Below are 18,827 nucleotides of genomic sequence, written 5' to 3'. Positions count from 1 at the left end.
GCCACATTCATTGACCTTGTTTATAGGTAATTTCATTGTTTAATCAGATTAAAATGTTCCTAATTTAATGTTTAAAAGCACTTGAAAAAGGCAAAATCCCATGTAAAATTAGGGCAACAAACTGTATTGTCATTTCTGAAAATAATCATATTTTTATGAGAAAGTTATTTTCTGTTATTTTCTGGTATTATTTTGGCGCCCCAGCTGCCGGAATATTACTGTTTTTCTAGGATTTTTTTTTTTTTTACAGTGTAGTGTAGATCTGCAGAACCAGCACCCCAATGCAACATGCCTGTGTCGGCTCTCTGTTTAAAACATCCCATCCTCTGACCCTATGAGTACTGTTTCTATGAAGGTAACGATGTGGCAAGGTTTTACTGGTATAAGTTACATTTGGGAAAGGAGTCAAAGCTCATTTCCTCATTTGTTCTCAACAAAGTGGACACCCAACCCACGCTTCATGATGAATTCAACACTGATCCACAATTCACAGTGAATACTGAAAAAGGCAACATTGACTTAAAGATAGAAGATCTGGACATTTCAGACTCCGCTACTTACTATTGTGCAAGCAGCTATGGGTACATGTTTGCATTTGCAGAGGGTACTGTCATTGATGTAAAAGGTTCAGGGTCGAACATCCCAACTTTAGTGCAGCAGTCAGCATCTGAGACCATCCAACCAGGAGGCTCTGTGACTCTGAACTGTACAGTACACACTGGGACCTGTGATGAAGAACACAGTGTTTACTGGTTCAGAGACTCTGAAGATTCTTTCCCAAGAATCATTTACACCCATGGAGGCAGGAATGATCAGTGTGAGAGGAAACCCAACACACAGACACACACCTGTGTCTACAACCTGCCAATGAAGAGCCTGAATACGACTCATGCTGGGACCTACTACTGTGCTGTCGCCTCATGTGGACACATACTGTTTGGAAACGGGACCAAGCTGGAGTGTGAGTAACTGTTTTGTTTATATATTACAATCTTACATAGCAGCAAGCTACAGGATCTATAATATTTCCTGGTGTCTGTCCACAGATGAGAGGAACTGTTGTGTCTTTGTGTATTTCTTGAGTGGAGCGTTGGCATTCACCACACTTCTGAGTCTTTTAATGGCTTTCATATTGTATGTGACCCACAAGAGAAACAGCACTAAACACGCAGGTACTGCAACCTTTATTGTTATTGACATTATCTAATCAGTACTGACACAGCTTTACAGTAAGAACATTTTATTTGTTTTTCTTCAGAGTCTCGTTCAAGAATTCCTGTTTCTTCAGCAGTCGCACAGGTAATTTTTTTGGGGGGGTTAACGTTAAAATGTTAACATAACCAGAACATTTTGGACTCAGTTTGTTTTCATTTTTTTTATTTTATTTTGAGCAATTTTAAATAATTTTGCATTTGATATTTTATAATCAGGTCGCTCAAAATGAAGAAAACATCCATTATGCCGCTTTGAGGCACCACAAGGCTGACAGACCAAGAAGACTGAGAAACAACAGCAAGGCTGAATGTGTCTACTCAAGCATAAAGCAGTAGAAGTGGACGTGTTTCTTATCTATATCAATACTTTAGATGTCTTTAAAGCGTTTGTTGTTTGTTTGTCTGTTCATAAGATGAGCAGTCCAGCTCTGTATCAGTCTCTACCAAATACAAAACAGTTTTTGCTTTTAACATAGGTAAGAGTTTTGAAGCTGGACTGGAGGTCAGAGTTAGATCACATCAAGTGTAGCGAAGGTTAATATGACTTTTAACTGATGATGCTTAGATTCATTCACTTAATTCCACCCTTATTCCATTATAATTTCTAAAAAAAAGACAAGAGGATACAAATCAGCCACAACATCTCATGAAACATCTGCTTACATCTTGTGAAATTCAGTTATGTATATTCACAAAGAGCAGTAAATGTCAGAGCAGCAGGAGCCCAGATCGACTGATCGCATTCTGTACACTAAGAAAATCTAATATAAAGTACTGTTATGTGTGCAGAGAATCTGCATCGGGCAGTGTTTCATAGTCATGACTTAAATCCATTTGCATTGGAAAATATATTTAAAAAGGATGATAATTTTTCACTACAAAAGTTCATGGACGAGTTAAAGGTATTACTGTTATACATGACCTGTATTTTTACATAGATGAAAATAGAACCTTCCCAAATTTAGGATTTGTTTTTTTTACATGGTTACATTGGGCACTGATTATATTGGCGTTGGTGCATGTCGTATGTGATCAGCTATTGAACATGTGCATTTTATTCTATTAAGCCTGGTGAGCAGTTTTGTTCTGCTCTGTTTTTGCTTGTTTGATGTTTTTGTTTACATTTCAAAAGTGGAATTATTAAAAGAAATGTAAAAATACAGTTAACAAAAAAAAATTCCATTTAACACTGTTTTCATAAAGCTGCCAAACACAATGTTTGAGAGCATGAATGTAATAAATTTTTGACATTGTGTTTTAGAACTGTAATCTTCTACAATCTTTCTCATTACTTTTACCATATTAACATTCAGATTTCGGACTTGATATTGCTTTATATGCACTATATGGATTCAAATATGGGGCCAACTAAACATTGCTGCAGGAGCTGCTCATCCATGGAAATACATGCCACAAAACTCCCAGTACGCATTTGTTCTGTCAGCATTAATGCTAGACTAGGATTCAGAGGTGTGGACTCGAGTCACATGACTTGGACTCGAGTCAGACTCGAGTCATTAATTTTATGACTTTAGACTTGACTTGAAAAAATGTTCTAAGACTTGTGACTTGACTTGGACTTTTACACCAATGACTTGGGACTTGAATTGGACTTGAACCGGTTTACTTGAAAAGACTTGATATTCTGGGATTCTGGGAACTCGTGGCAAGCGGTACTAGCGCACGCAGGCTTTCAATTAAAATCAGTTATACAGCGATAAAAAGAAACACAAAAATGTCAAGAAGCCGTTGTATTATTAACTGCAATAGCCGGTCGCATGACAGCCACGGGAAGCCGACGGGTAAAGAGATCGGTTGTTATCGGATTACGTCGTTGAAGAGAAATTGTTCGAGCCATGTTTCCGAAGTAACAAAGAGGCGACTGGATTGCAGCCATTTAAAGACCAAATATAACGTCCCAGAACACTCCAGCTCACAGGTTAGTCTGCTCCAAGCATTTACACGAAGGTCAGTCTGCTGTTGTAGTTAATACGCAGAGGTGGGACCAAGTCATTGTTTTGCAAGTCTCAAGTAAGTCTCAAGTCTTTATCCTCAAGTCTCAAGTCAAGTCTCAAGTAATGTCAGGTAAGTCAGAGTCGAGTCTCAAGTCACTGGTGTAAAAGTCCGAGTCAAGTCACAAGTCTGAAACTTTGAATTTCAAGTCCTTTCGAGTCTTTAAAAAAAAAAAAAGAAAAAAGAATGTTGCAGTTATATGCTAAATGTAAATATTAGACCATGTAATTTTAAAATCTGTGTTTTTCTCAACATATGACAAAATAGTGAACTTAGAAAATATACACAAATTGTGAAATTGCACCTCTTTAAAATGCAGCTCAATTAAACCTAGCTCCAAGAATAATTTTCACCGACAGTTCTGTGATAAGCTGCATGTTATTCTTGGATGCGGTTGTAGGACCGGCTTTAAAATCGCATGACAAAAATATCATACACATTAAAAAGAACTGCATCACCAACGTAGCCTGGACAACATTTGCTAGTTAGATGAAGTCAGCTATCTCATCGTAGCATATTTATATGCATATTTATAATTATACGCTTCTTGGAGTGAGTGCATACACTCATGAAGTTTAGTAACTTCAGGTCACTGCAACAAGCCCAGGTACAGTTTACCGACAGATGGGTGCAGGACCTTGAAATGCACCGTGTAGAACGAAAGACCATCGTACGTATCATAAGTTTACCAGTCTCACAAATCGTCGTCATAAATACACATTCCTTAACCGTTTATTAATAGGACCTTTGAGCTCAACGGTAATTAATTAGTAGTGGAAATAATTTCTGGTACCCATCACAGAAATGTAGCAGTGACAATAATACTGTATGCTGTAATCGTACTGGGCAATTAGTGATACAAAAAACCTGTTTTATCCTGTGAATAAAAGTATATGTTTTTGTCAATGTACCATAATAACAGAAGCGAAACGCAATATTGTGTCAGGGCAATTCACTATTTATGCACAATAAATAAAGGAGCATAGCGCGACAATTTCTGTTCAGCGCCAGACTTGCTTGTAACCTATATCACTAATTATGTTATGAAAATGACGTATTAACTACTAAAAAACACTGACCTTCGTGTAAATGCTTGGAGCAGACTAACCTGTGAGCTGGAGTGTTCTGGGACGTTATATTTGATCTTTGAATGGCTGCAATCCAGGCCATCCGTCGCGTCTTTGTTACTTCGGAAACATGGCTTGAACAATTTCTCCTCAACGACGTAATCCGATAACAACCGATCTCTTTACCCGTCGGCTTCCCGTGGCTGTCATGCGACCGGCTGTTGCAGTTAATAATACAACAGCTTCTTGCCATTTTTTGTGTTTCTTTTTATCGCTGTGTGACTGATTTCAATTGAAAGCCTGCGTGCGCTACTACCGCTTGCCACGAGTTCCCAGAATCCTTTGCGGTTCTACCCGTGAATGACGTCACATTTTCAATCTCTATATAATATGCATGTTAAATTTTATATTTGGGGTAAAATATCAAGTCTTTTCAAGTAAACCGGTTCAAGTCCAATTCAAGTCCCAAGTCATTGGTGTAAAAGTCCAAGTCAAGTCACAAGTCTTAGAACATTTTTTCAAGTCAAGTCTAAAGTCATAAAATTAATGACTCGAGTCTGACTCGAGTCCAAGTCATGTGACTCGAGTCCACACCTCTGTTAATACGTCATTTTTCTTAACATAATTGGTGATATAGGTTACAAGCAAGTCTGGCGCTGAACAGAAATTGTCGCGCTATGCTCCTTTATTTATTGTGTTTATTGTGCATAAATAGTAAATTATCCTGACACAATATTGCGTTTCACTTCTGTTATTATGGTACATTGACAAAAACATATACTTTTATTCACAGGATAAAACAGGTTTTTTGTATCACTAATTGCCCAGTACGATTACAGCATACAATATTGTTGTCACTGCTACATTTCTGTGATGCTACCAGAAATTATTTCCACTGCTAATTAATTACCATTGAGCTCAAAGGTCCTATTAATAAACGGTTAAGGAATGTGTATTTATGACGACGATTTGTGAGACTGGTAAACTTATGATACGTACGATGGTCTTTCGTTCTACACGGTGCATTTCAAGGTCCTGTACCCATCCGTCGGTAAACTGTACCTGGGCTTGTTGCAGTGACCGGAAGTTACTAAACTTCATGAGTGTATGCACTCACTCCAAGAAGCGTATAATTATAAATATGCATATAAATATGCTACGATGAGATAGCTGACTTCATCTAACTAGCAAATGTTTTCCAGGCTACGTTGGTGATGCAGTTTTTTTTTAAATGATATTTTAAAAAAAATATCATTTATTTATGTATGATATTTTTGTCATGCGGTTTTAAAGCCGGTCCTACAACCGCATCCAAGAATAACATGCAGCTTATCTCAGAACTGTCGGTGAAAATTATTCTTGGAGCTAGGTTTAATTGAGCTGCATTTTAAAGAGGTGCAATTTCACAATTTGTGTATATTTTCTAAGTTCACTATTTTGTCATGTGTTGAGAAAAACACAGATTTAAAAATTACATGGTCTAATATTTACATTTAGCATATAACTGCAACATGCTTTTTTTCGTTGTTTTTTTTAAAGACTCGAAAGGACTTGAAATTCAAAATGTCAGACTTGTGACTTTACTTGGACTTTTACACCAGTGACTTGAGACTCGACTCTGACTTGCCTGACATTACTTGAGACTTGACTTGAGACTTGAGGATAAAGACTTGAGACTTACTTGAGACTTGCAAAACAATGACTTGGTCCCACCTCTGCTAGGATTGAAACTCTTCTTGATTATGTAGAGCATTAGCAACCTTCATGCACTATGCGCCGCTCAGGTCACACACTTTGTTCTCAATGTGTATCTCTCATCACGTTTTGACACTATGCTGTGAATGTGAAGCTCTTTCTTTGCATACAGTGTGACTTTAAATCAGCCAATCAAATACAGTCTTGCCCCTGAAGACACTATGAACAGAAAGATTCTTTCCATTCAAGTCACGGATTTGAACATGATGATATCTCCACCATCTGTTTTCTATTTGATGCTTTTGTTCTTTGGGGAAATGGGTGAGTTGTGTTTTTTCCTCAGTAACGTTTATCTTTTAGAGATCAAGGTCACTGTCAGTGATGTTCCTACGTGTTTCTAAATCAGTTGTCTTTGCTTTTTTCCTTCTATCATTTCAGCTCAGAAGAGTCATCAACTCTCATCTGTTCGTCAAGACAGAGTTTTTATATCCACTAATGTCGGGGAGAGTGTAACTTTGCAGTGTTTCTATGAAGGTGAAGTGGTAGCAAGGTTTTACTGGTATAAGCAAACCCTAGGCGAGAAGCCAAGACTCATTTCTAGCTTCTATTCGTATCATAAAAATGGCACTTTTTATGATGAATGTGAGAACAATCCACGCTTCACACTGTCTACTGAAAAAGCTCAAAACCATTTGACGATAAAAAATCTTCAAGTTTCGGACTCAGCTACCTATTTCTGCGCGAGTAGCTTTTCGGTAAGTTTTGAATTTGCAGAAGGAATCACTGTGAGTGTTAAAGGTTCAGGTTTGAACAGCCGGCCTTTAATTCAGCAGTCTGCATCTAAGACCATCCAACCAGGAGGCTCTGTGACTCTGAACTGTACAGTACACACTGGGACCTGTGATGAAGAACACCGTGTTTACTGGTTCAGAGACTCTGAAGAGTCTCATTCAGGACTCATTTACAGCCATGGAGGCAGGAATGATGAGTGTGAGAGGAAACCAAAGACACACACAAACACCTGTGTGTACAGCCTGCCAATGAAGAACCTGGATGTTTCTCATGCTGGGATCTACTACTGTGCTGTTGCCTCGTGTGGATACATGCTTTTTGGAAACGGGACCAAGCTGGACTTTAAGGGTAAGTACAGTTAAGAAAAGTTTTTACTCCCACTTTGAAGTCAATATTTTAACAAAGTTGAAAACTCCGTAATGTCTCCTGCTGTTTGAATATGTAGACAAGCTGGACTCTCTTCTCTTGGCGTATGTCTTACATGGAGCAGTCGCATTCAATACAATCCTGATTGTATTTCTAATTTCCTCAATGAGTTTGAAGAAGATAAAACACTGTCTCTGCACAGGTAACTTGTGCTGTAATGTATGCATATATACAAGATGCATATACACTGAATTTCATGTTACTTTGATATCAAATCTATTCTTTGGCTTTCCAGAATCTCACAGAAGATTTTCAGATCTCACCATGACAAATGAAACGGTAATGTCTTCTTGGATTGATGGGAAATTGTGTTGTTGTTTTTCCCCCACTAACCACATTTGTGATTTTCATCTTTTCTTTACCAGGGCTATGAAAGTGCGAACAAGATCAACAACACAGGAAGACAGGGGGATGACACCTGGAGTGAATGTGTTTACTTCAGTGTAAATTAGTAAAACTAATGTTTCATCTGTGTTTAACAGAACAAGAGATCATGCTTTCTCATTTTAAAGTATATCATGGTAAAGTTTTCAAACATCTGTGATGACTGTAGAGTTTTGCATCAAAAAATTATTAAACAAACCTTTCAAAAGAAAATGAACACAAGTGGATTTCTGATATACACTCACTTGTCAGTTGGAGACAACTTTTTGCCTTCAGAGCTGCCTTTAACCTTACATGCTGTTTATATTCTAGGCCTTCACAAGACTCATAAATGTATACAACAGATTTTGAGCTACAGATCAATTAAAATGTATAAATACCCTGTCTGACATGAATAAATGTATGATTAATCCTAGTGTGTGGTGACTTTTACAGAAAGCTAAGCATGATGATTACAGGTGGACCACCACTGACCGCTTTCATGAGCTCAGAAACACAGACCTGGATTTTGAGTTTATTAAAATATATAAATAACAACAAAATCAGCTGAATGAAATGGTTTGAACAGTGTGTGATGGATAAAATCTACAGGGGACAAAATAAAAAATTAAGCTTGTTAAACACTTTACATTCAGACATTCTCATAGATGCTAATCTAACGTGTCTGTTTTATTAAACTGGACACAGTCAGACCAGCCATCCCCTCTCCATCACGCTCAGCTTCCTTTGCTAACATACTAAAGGAGGTACTAACAACTTTTTTACCCTCCAGCTTCTTTACATCAGACATGTTGGCCAAGGTGATTGGCAAGAAGAAACTCATCTGTTATGATGATGCCTCAGTTGCTAATGCTAATGCAACACAAAGCACAGATCATGGATCGAAAAACACTGGAAACAGAGCCATTCCCACCTTGCCTAGCATGCTGGTGTCCCATCAGTTTACCTTGAATGACAAGTGGTTTTTGCACAATGAACATGCACAAACCACAAGAAAAAAGCTGCTGACCTCAGTCATTACAGTCAATTTTGAATGTATCACTATGAATATAGCGGAGATTTCATCAACAAATCTGACTATGGACAAATGATGGTAGAAATGTAAAAGATTGACAGGAGAGGAGCTGTATGACAGCGCTGCCTGAGATGAAAGGTGAAAGGTGAAAGACTGATTTTCTTTGGTACTTTTAATTTATGCCCATTTTTAGAGAAAAACATTTATGTTCAAACAATTTCATGTTCTGTTTTTTCATAAGATATAAAAACATAACAACCATAATAGTTTAATTATATTTTACCTAAAGTTGGAGAGAACATTCTATAAATGCTGTGATTTATTGAACAAAACCTTTTTAACTGCCATCTATAATAACCAATATCAGTTCAACATAGTGATGTTCGATTCGTGAACGAATCGTTCAATACTCGAGAATCACTTTACTGACTCGTGAATCATGATTCACAAGCCCAACTGACTCACTGACTCATCCCTGTTTCGGTTAGCAAACTAATTCGCTTAGTAGAAATATATCTAGCTTATAATTAAAATTGTGGGGGGGGGGAGACACACAACAGCCAGTTTCTTAACAAAAGCATTTCTGCTCTGAACTGGAAGAAAAAACCCTGAGTAGAAGCTCACATCAAGAAAATAGCTCCTCGGTTCACAGTAGCATCGCTCTGCTAACATGCTAACAGCACATTTGAGCTACTCACCGTTGTCACTACCCGATCCGTACCGGAAACCCGATTGGTACCCCGCATGCGCAAATCTTATGTCACTTCCTCTCTTTGCCAACATTGCGACATTTAATATATTTGAATGATACGGTTAGCGCCCAGTTAGCTCCTAGCATTTGTCAACAGCTCTGCCTCCTTTTCGACTGCCCGGGACATTTAAACAATGGACACCTCCGTATACAAACAAATTCATGCTTTTCTCCTCAACAGAGAGCGTCCCCCGATTGAACAACAGCGCCGTAAAATAAGAAGAATGTGTCACGTGAAGATTCATCAGCCGGATTAAGTGTTTACTGACAATTGACAGTGATAGCAGACATCATCATCAGTCAATCCTCTCCAAACAGACAAGCATAAACACACTCGACTATCACTAAATCAAATTTAACACACGTTTGTAATGACGCCAATTCAGTTTAAAATAGGGTTCATTCGCTCGGTCAGCAGGTGGCAGTATCCTCGTACACTGGGGAGTAAACTGCCATTAAACGAACAGAAGAAGAAGAAAACATCTGCACATGCGCGGTATGGATCGGGTAGACCCGATTTGTACGGTCCGACTTTGCACATGCGCAGTAAGGATCGGGGAGTCCCGATCCTTAAGTATCTTTTTATTTTTCGTTTTTTGTCTACATTGTACTGAAATGCTTCATTATTGCAAACATTTTAAGATATACTTATTATTCTTAATGTCTTAACAGATACTCTAACCCATAACTATCGTAAAATGCTACGACCGGAAGTAGACACCTTTCGTGCATGCGGGGTACCGATCGGGTTTCCGGTACGGATCGGGTAGTGACAACCCCCTCCCTTCCTGTGTTGAATCGTAAGCATAAGCAAATCACTCAGGACTCGCTCACCCCCTCCCTCCTGTGCTGAATCATAGAGCGAACGAACAAATCACTCACTCACTCACCCCCTCCCTCCTGGCTCACAGCGTCTTCTTCTTCTTGGTTGGCAACCAATGTTAAGGCGCATTACCGTCCCCTGGCTCACAGCTCAGTGGACATTTAGATGAGAAAATATATATTTAACACATTTAAGGAAAATACTAATAAAATAAAAATAAACAAAATAAATGTTTATTAAGCAATTTTGATAGGAAATTGCTTAATTTTAGAAATGTTTTTGCTCTTTTTTGCTCTATAAAATAGTTGGGTTTTTTTTTAAGAATCATTCATCTTAGCAGTGGGATTTACATGAAAAGAGAAACAAATTAAGTTTGAGTGAAAATGTAAATTTTTTGCACTCTCTGTAAATCCCACTGCTAAGATGAATGATTTTCAGTGAATCAAATGACTCAAAAAACCCGATTCACTTTGGTGAGTGACTCATTAAAACTCGATTCAGTAAAAAGAATCAAATTTACCATCACTAGTTCAACATTAGTTAGAGAAAACAAACTGTTTGCTTATAGTTATCTAGTCTGTGCATTTAAAACAGCTGTGGGAAATCTGTGTTTGGGATTTGCAAATACTTCCCACATCATTATTACTATTATTATCATTGTTGTTGTTGTTCACAATTAAGTGTAGTCCATTAATAATAGCTATAGCCAATACCTACAAACAGAATGGCATTTGGCTGGGAAGTAAACTCCAGATGTTGGCTTCCATTAACATTCTCACCACAACTGAAAGACTGTAGCTATGCTGTCATCTCAGATATAAAGATGAAGGCTTGGGTAGCTCTCTGAGGGACCAGAGTGAGATGAGGATGGGGAAGAAGAAGAGCACATAAATGTAAAGCACACAGAATAGAAGCTGACTGACTCACAGAAAGTGGTCCAAAAAAATATTGCACTACAGTAATAATGTCAGTATTGAATAAGAAGAACAGACTAACATCCAAATATCCACGAATTGCTGCAGTGCAACAATCCCACCAATAACCAGTGACTGCACGAAGATCAGTAAAGCACACTGAAATGAAACTGACAGACTCATTGAAGGTGGGATAGAAAGTGACTGGGCTGGGATTTGCAACAGTCCCAGTATATGTTATTGGCGTCTGCCATTTTACTTCTTTTTCACCGACTAAAAGACCATTCATACTTCAAAGCGACTGGCTCAGTTGTGTGCTGTGTCTCTATTCAGATTTTCAAAATTTTGTACTGTCTATTGGCTTAATGGCAGATTTGACACACTCTGTTCTCTCTTGTATGTTGATAGTTGTGAGTTCAAATGCAGCATAAAACATCTTTCACCATGCCGTCTTTCTTTTTGTGTGTTATGTTGTGTATTACATATCAACACAGTTTTTAGAAATCTTTTTTTCTCTCCTTATAATCTAAAGCACAAACTGTCATTTCCCCATGTACACAATTATTTCATGCTGCAGAGGGACAGCTTTACTACAACAAGGTAAATGACCCTGAACAGTGAAGGCGACTACACTTTGAATACAAATCAAAGGTGGCATCAAGAGAGGTTGAAGTCAAACAGAGTTGTAAGGAGAAAAAGTAATAGAATGAATTCCTCTGTGATTTAGTTGAAAAGGAATTATGCTAAAATGAATGTTCATGTGAGAATGTGCTAAAGACAAATCTAATTGAAGTAGTGATGAAAAAAGGGATGAAACGATTTTCAAGTTTAAACTTTGTTTTAAAACATGTATGTGGGGAAATAGAGAGAGAATGATAGGGTTTGGCTGGACAGCAGAAGATTTCATGTAAACAACATGATTGTCTGTCTAGATAAGGGGGAGAGGTGTGTGGGCTCTTGACAGAGCATACATTAAAGCACCCATAGACATTCTTGAACGGCTCCCTGCGCCTTCTGTAAGATGAGCAGTTGGAAATTCCAGCAGAGATGCCAGTGGGATCATTCGCTGCCCAGATGTTGGATTTCCAAATTGGACTTTGGCTCTGCTCATCATCATCATTGGTGTTTTGGATTGTATTTCTGAGAAGAATTTGTACTTTCATTGCTTACATGGTGGATTGCAGCTTCCCAAGCTTCTCGCAGCCTTTCCCAACTATGTGAAGATTTGGGATCCCACTGTATTCCTGAAGGGCTGAATATCCACAAAGTCCTGCTTTCCTGTTAGATTATTTTGTTTAACATTGAACGATGTGCTCTCTAGTGCTCTCTCCTCCAAGCTTGCTCCAAGTAAAAGTAAAAATGTGAATCTTATGAATCCTACACCAGCCCTTTAAAAATAACAGTCCCATGGCCATACAAATCCAGGCCTCTAAAATCAGCCCAGAAATTCCAAGGACCATGACTGAGAGGGGAGTTCCTGCTAACGGTGTGGCTTATCAGATGAAACAGGGAAGACACACCTGGACTTCTAGGCAGTGAGAACTGGGCGAGTCCTCTCACCCACACCAGTTCCATCTGAACTCTGCATTGCCTTGGCTAGTACTCATAGGGTCAGAGGATGGGATGTTTTAAACAGAGAGCCGACACAGGCATGTTGCATTGGGGTGCTGGTTCTGCAGATCTACACTACACTGTAAAAAAAAAAAAATCCTAGAAAAACAGTAATATTCCGGCAGCTGGGGCGCCAAAATAATACCAGAAAATAACAGAAAATAACTTTCTCATAAAAATATGATTATTTTCAGAAATGACAATACAGTTTGTTGCCCTAATTTTACATGGGATTTTGCCTTTTTCAAGTGCTTTTAAACATTAAATTAGGAACATTTTAATCTGATTAAACAATGAAATTACCTATAAACAAAGTCAATGAATGTGGCAATATGAATAATAATACTTAAATGTACAGAAATATACAGTTAACAGTTGGTTTAAATAATAATGGATTGCATGCCCTGGGACAGACTGACAGAGGCGAGGCTGCCATATCGCACCATCGGCCCCTCTGGCCATCACTAGTAGGTGGTAGGTGAAGTGTCTTGACCAAGGACGCAACGACCAAGAGTGTCCGAGCCGGGGCTCGAACCAGCAACCTTCTGATTACAAGATGAACTGCCAACTCTTGAGCCACGATCGCCCTAAATAACAATAATAATAATAATTATTATTTGATGTAACAAAAGTTACAATCATGTAATCATCAGTTAGAATCATGTTATATATTTTTCCATAGCATTTCATTTGAATTTAACACTTCAATCTTTGAAATAACGGACAAATATTTGTGAAATTATGATACATTCGTGAATGTATTTTAACAATCTAAATATGCATATGTACAGACAAATACATTTAAAAAACAAGAAAATTGTTTTTTGATTTTATGTTAATTTACATTTGAAATGTAAAATCACAGTTTCTTTATGTAATTTTAATGATATTCTAAAAAAAAACAGTACAAAACTGTAAAATACACAGTAAAATACTTTTATATTTTTATATTATATATATTTTTTTTACAGTGTAGTAAATAGCACAAAGAAAAAACCACAGGATCATACAGTGACATTTCCCAAATGGCACTTCTTCAGTTCTTCGTTCTAATTTCTTTCTTTGACTCATCTCCTAACATCTAGCAGTACTATACTCACTGTTTTAGAGTAATGTCAATTAATATAATATTTGACAAATGCATCAAAGATCGGAAAAAAACATTGATAAAATTGGTCATCATGAATAACTGTGGATAAATATGATTTATATTGCTGGAACCAGTATGGATTTATTTTTAACCCTGTTAAAAATAAGCTGGTTTTAAGATACACAAAATATTGCAGGTTAAAGCGTGAAATATTTTGCATTTTTCAAGGAAATGAATAACTGAAAAAAAATTCTAAATCTCTTAAATGCATTTAAAAATAACCTTCAGTTTACTTATGAATAGAATAAAGAAACTGTACACTTCCTTGATATGTAGGTTACATGTAAAAGTGGCGAATTGATCACTTTCTTATATAGTAAAGATGGTGATAGAAATACATTATTTTTAGCCACTAGTGCAAATCCAAAGTCACTTCAGACATGCTTATCTGAAAGTTTCCTTATGCTCTTATTTGATCCAAGGTGTTTTTTGTTTAATATGCATTTTTTCCCCAATGAACCTCCTCTCTTGATTTGAACTAGTTACAAAAAAATGTCAATAACAACATGTAAGAACATGCACACAGAAAAGGGTAAAGATTATAAGTTCAGGCAGTGGCGAAGGAAATTGGTACTGCCAGCAGTGTCCTTCACCACTGAGCTATTTGTTGTACAAACAACACTTACACTAAGTTGAAGTTGCTACATTTTCCTGTACTAGACTAGATATTAAAAAATAATATTTAGATCAGTAAGATCCGTGAAGTGCAATCCGAGTAAGACTGAGTGGTCAGTTAAATTTCAATAACTTGAAGTTCAGTGGAAAGTTCAAGAGCCACTTTGTTCTCCATGTGAATCTCTCATCACGTTTTGACACTATGCTGTGAATGTGAAGCTGTTTCCTTGCATACAGTGTGACTTTAAATCAACCAATCAAATACAGTCTTGCCCCTGAAGACACTATGAACAGAAAGATTCTTTCCATTCAAGTCACGGATTTGAACATGATGATATCTCCACCATCTGTTTTCTATTTGATGCTGTTGTTCTTTGGGGAAATGAGTGAGTTGTGTTTTTTCCTCAGTAACTTTTATCTTTTAGAGATTAAGGTCACTCAGTGACATGAGTTCTACTTTTTTTAAATCAGTTTTCTTTGTTTTGTTTCTTTCCTTCTATCATTTCAGCTCCGAAGAGTCATCAACTCCGTCTGTTCGTCAAGACAGAGTTTTTATATCCACTAATGTCGGGGAGAGTGTAACTTTGCAGTGTTTCTATGAAGGTGAAGTGGTAGCAAGGTTTTACTGGTATAAGCAAACACTGGGAGAGAAGCCAAGACTCATTTCTAGCTTCTATTCGTATGATAAAAATGGCACTTTCTATGATGAATGTGAGAACAATCCACGCTTCACACTGTCTACTGAAAAAGCTCAAAACCATTTGATGATAAAAAATCTTCAAGTTTCGGACTCAGCTACCTATTTCTGCGCGAGTAGCTTTTCGGTAAGTTTTGAATTTGCAGAAGGAATCACTGTGAGTGTTAAAGGTTCAGGTTTGAACAGCCGGCCTTTAATTCAGCAGTCTGCATCTAAGACCATCCAACCAGGAGGCTCTGTGACTCTGAACTGTACAGTACACACTGGGACCTGTGATGAAGAACACAGTGTTTACTGGTTCAAAGACTCTGAAGAGCCTCATTCAGGACTCATTTACAGCCATGGAGGCAGGAATGATGAGTGTGAGAGGAAACCAAAGACACACACAAACACCTGTGTGTACAGCCTGCCAATGAAGAACCTGGATGTTTCTCATGCTGGGATCTACTACTGTGCTGTTGCCTCGTGTGGATACATGCTTTTTGGAAATGGGACCGAGCTGGATTTTGGGTGTGAGTAGAAGCTTAGCACACATTTCTTTTACTGATGAATAGTTCTGTTTACAATTAAAATGTTATTACAAATTGGAAAAGCTGCTAACATAATATCTTATTGTCATATTTGTTACTGCAGCTCAGGAGACTTTTCTTCTCTCTGTGTATTTCTTAATTGCTGCCTTGGCATTCACCACAATCCTGATCTTTATACTGGCTTTCTTAATTTATGGTATAAGCAGATGGCAGTGTACAGGTAAATGTTGCTGTTCATATACTATTTATATAAAATTACCATCCAGTATGGTTGAAATATGATTTGTGTGTCTGTCTGTTTGTTTCAGGGTCTAATGCAAAATTTTCAGCTTCCTCTATAACAAACACAGAGGTAGAATAATACAATTCTAAATCATTTTGTTATTATGACAAATATCTGTCATTTTTAAAATTTTATAACATGTGCCATATTGTGATTTGTGGATTTATTTCATTATCAGAATTGTGAACCTGAAGAAACCCTTCATTATGCTGCTTTGAGGGTAAAAAAGACCAGCAGATCTACAAGAAAAAGAGAGAATCCAGAGGATAAATGTCTGTATTCTAGTATCAAATAATAAAACTTTACATGTTTACTTCTGTGTAATAGGGCTTAAGCGTAGCAGTATCATGTGTAATTTTGTCTCAAATATGACTAGTTTAAAAGTACATTGGTTGCTGTATTTCTCTTCTTTTTCTCATTTATTGCTAATATAAATTACAACTGAAAAGTTGATTATAACATCGCAATATTTGCTGAATGTCCAAACATTAAATGCTTGTTTTCTTTTTTTATTCACAGAGTCTATATTTCCTAATTGGCTGATAAATTATTGACATACTAAAACGGTATCATTTTAATATGAAATTTGTTATGTCAATATCCAGTATTTGCTACATACATAAATATATGTAACAAATACTCTTGGGCAAGATACTAATGCCAAGTTGCTCCCCAATGCATTCACTGAAGTATGAATGTGTGTGAATGTTAAATAGAAATCATTTACATTGTGTAAATGTGTGAATAAGGCAAGTTGTGTAAAGTGCTTTGAGTGTTCAGTTAGAGTTGTATCAAGTTGTACAGAATATCATTACAGTTAATGTCAAAGACAAACAGTTTCTATTAAAGTGTCGATCTGAGCAACCGACATTAAGTTGTTGATTTCCACAAGTTTTATACTTATTATAATAATAATGATAATATTTGTATAAGTATGAGTATTATAATATTTGACAAAAAAATACTTAAGTATTTGGAGGTTTTGTTAGTTTTATCACTGATTTTGATCATTCTATTATAGATCGTAACATTAAAATTAGAATAGAATAAATAAACGGTATACCAACATCTGAGGATGTTATTTTTACAGAAGAACATTATGAAAAGTTCAAAATTGATTTTGAATAATGTGTGGAATTTGTTTCACAATAAATGTTCTGTTTTTATACCATCTTTATTTTATTTGCAACTATCTGAATGGCTTTATTTTAAAACTGACCTTACAGCTGGTTTTAAAATGTTAAATGATTATTATAAAACGACGACAGTCAGGATTTATCATCTCATCCACATCTGCCTGACTATTAACCCGGCAGCTTCTCTTCTGCAATGCACGCCGTTCTGCCTCAGTCGACAGCTTCACCTCCTCGGCTCTTCTGCTCAGGCCTGAAACTGTCAAATTTTGATCATTCTGCTCTAGATTACCAAGTCCGGGATCGTAATTAATATGTGATGGGAACACTACCACAAAGGTAACGGTTGACGCAAAAATATAAATGCTGCTCAGTCTGTGGCTTTTAGTCAGACTCTTGGAAACCCCGGGCGAGCATGTACTAAAAAAGTACCTAGTACACAGCAAATCCAGTATACACAAATTAACACTGTCAGCTTTGATTTCAACACTATTAAAGTGTCTATATGGGTCCACACCAAAGAGTGTGAATTTAACTCTTTTTGGAGAGTTGGTATCTTAACTCAGATTTAGTGTTAAATACCAAATCTGTCTGGAGTTGATAATTTAACACTTATCAATGCTAACTAGGTGTTAAGAGTTTAGATATCAAGTCTCACAGAGTATTTTATTTTAACTACATAAGAGTTATCTTCTAATTAATTCTAAAATGTTTAAATTTTACTCTTCTGAACTTTCAGAAATTCCTTGGGAAATACACATTTATTAAAAAGAGCCAATGTTTTTCTGAAAAACATTTATTTTGAACTGTGAACCTCAATTTTCAATCATTTTCTAAAACATGGAACAGTGTACACGCTCTCATTGGAATATTGTTTATCAAAGGGTCTGACATAGGTGTGCTGGTCAATGCAAATGACAGCATGTTCATTACTCTTTTCTTCAATACAATATGCATGTCCTCCATTCATCACTTTGTGGAACTTTAACGTACTTCTGCTCGCCCCCATATTCCATCTTCGTAAGCACATCCTGTGTGGAGATGCAGTCAAAATTAGTTGTGCAGTAATTAATTGCAGCACAGTTTAAAAAAAAGGTTAAAAAACACCTGTTTGCTCAGTTTTTGTGGGACGTTTTCAGGCTTGCGCCATAGTTCTATGCCAACATTTCACGATCTCAACATAGTTTTAGGTGTACTGGACTGAATATTCATATATAAGCATTTTTAACACTATTGTATTTGCCCCCAAACAATACATTTCAGCTAGCTAAAACAGGCTATTATGCTATCACCGAGCAACGTGGCTGTACCTTTCACACAGCTTTGTCTCACAGCCTGCCCACCATCACCACGACTATAGGGTGATGGTGTCCTGACGCAGCAAGGCACAGAAACTTTAAGGTGTGAGGATAACCTAGAGGAAAACGTGTGGTGTGTTTGTGTTATTTTAATGCTCTTATCATTACAGGGAGAAGCCTGCTGCAGAAGGCAAAGTATGAGTTAGGCACGGGAAGAAAGACCAATAGGAAGGCCGAGTTTAAACCACGGCAGCGCCACAACGTTTTTAAACTAATCCCAGGTGGTCAAAATAACCAACTATTTTATGTGAGTCAAAGAATAGAAGATAGATAGAGTTGAGTTTGAAATTAGTAATGACAGGACCACTTTAATGTTAGTGCCACACAGTGTCACATCTGAAACAAAGCAAACCAGA

At 37.1% G+C, this 18,827-nt stretch overlaps 3 protein-coding genes across 3 annotated transcripts; all 3 read left to right on the top strand.

The window, feature by feature from the left end:
* Nucleotides 1–445: 445 nt before the first annotated feature.
* LOC309703035 (uncharacterized protein) lies at nt 446–1,550 on the top strand (the record flags this gene model as incomplete). The annotated part of the gene is made up of 4 exons (XM_082527742.1): nt 446–961; nt 1,047–1,172; nt 1,259–1,299; nt 1,431–1,550. Exons 1-4 carry the CDS (start codon nt 586–588, stop codon nt 1,548–1,550), a joined length of 663 nt encoding a protein of 220 aa, XP_082383868.1. The 5' UTR covers nt 446–585.
* Nucleotides 1,551–5,852: 4,302 nt separating this feature from the next.
* On the top strand, nt 5,853–7,967 carry LOC309704069 (immunoglobulin kappa light chain-like). Its single transcript, XM_082529013.1, has 5 exons — nt 5,853–6,310; nt 6,428–7,129; nt 7,227–7,349; nt 7,443–7,486; nt 7,573–7,967. Exons 1-5 carry the CDS (start codon nt 6,211–6,213, stop codon nt 7,657–7,659), a joined length of 1,056 nt encoding a protein of 351 aa, XP_082385139.1. The 5' UTR covers nt 5,853–6,210; the 3' UTR covers nt 7,660–7,967.
* A 4,585-nt stretch (nt 7,968–12,552) lies between these two features.
* Nucleotides 12,553–16,860, top strand: LOC309703034 (uncharacterized protein; the record flags this gene model as incomplete). Its single annotated transcript, XM_082527741.1, has 6 exons — nt 12,553–12,629; nt 14,785–14,856; nt 14,979–15,679; nt 15,801–15,917; nt 16,006–16,049; nt 16,159–16,860. The coding sequence occupies 6 exons, from the start codon at nt 12,553–12,555 to the stop codon at nt 16,273–16,275; spliced, it is 1,128 nt and encodes a 375-aa protein (XP_082383867.1). The 3' UTR covers nt 16,276–16,860.
* Between the last annotated feature and the right edge of the window lie 1,967 nt (nt 16,861–18,827).

This window comes from Aulonocara stuartgranti (genome assembly GCF_965226115.1).
Source record: "Aulonocara stuartgranti genome assembly, chromosome: 3".
Lineage (NCBI taxonomy): Eukaryota > Metazoa > Chordata > Actinopteri > Cichliformes > Cichlidae > Aulonocara > Aulonocara stuartgranti.
Note: the sequence above shows the minus strand (reverse complement) of the source record. Positions and strands in the feature narration are given on the sequence as shown.

Excerpts from the sequence above, each read along its gene's own strand:
- LOC309704069 (XM_082529013.1), top strand. The coding sequence starts at position 6,211 with ATGAACAGAAAGATTCTTTCCATTCAAGTCACGGATTTGAACATGATG. Across the intron at positions 7,350-7,442 it reads AAAACACTGTCTCTGCACAG|AATCTCACAGAAGATTTTCA; the intron begins GTAACTTGTGCT and ends TTGGCTTTCCAG. Across the intron at positions 7,487-7,572 it reads TCACCATGACAAATGAAACG|GGCTATGAAAGTGCGAACAA; the intron begins GTAATGTCTTCT and ends TTTCTTTACCAG.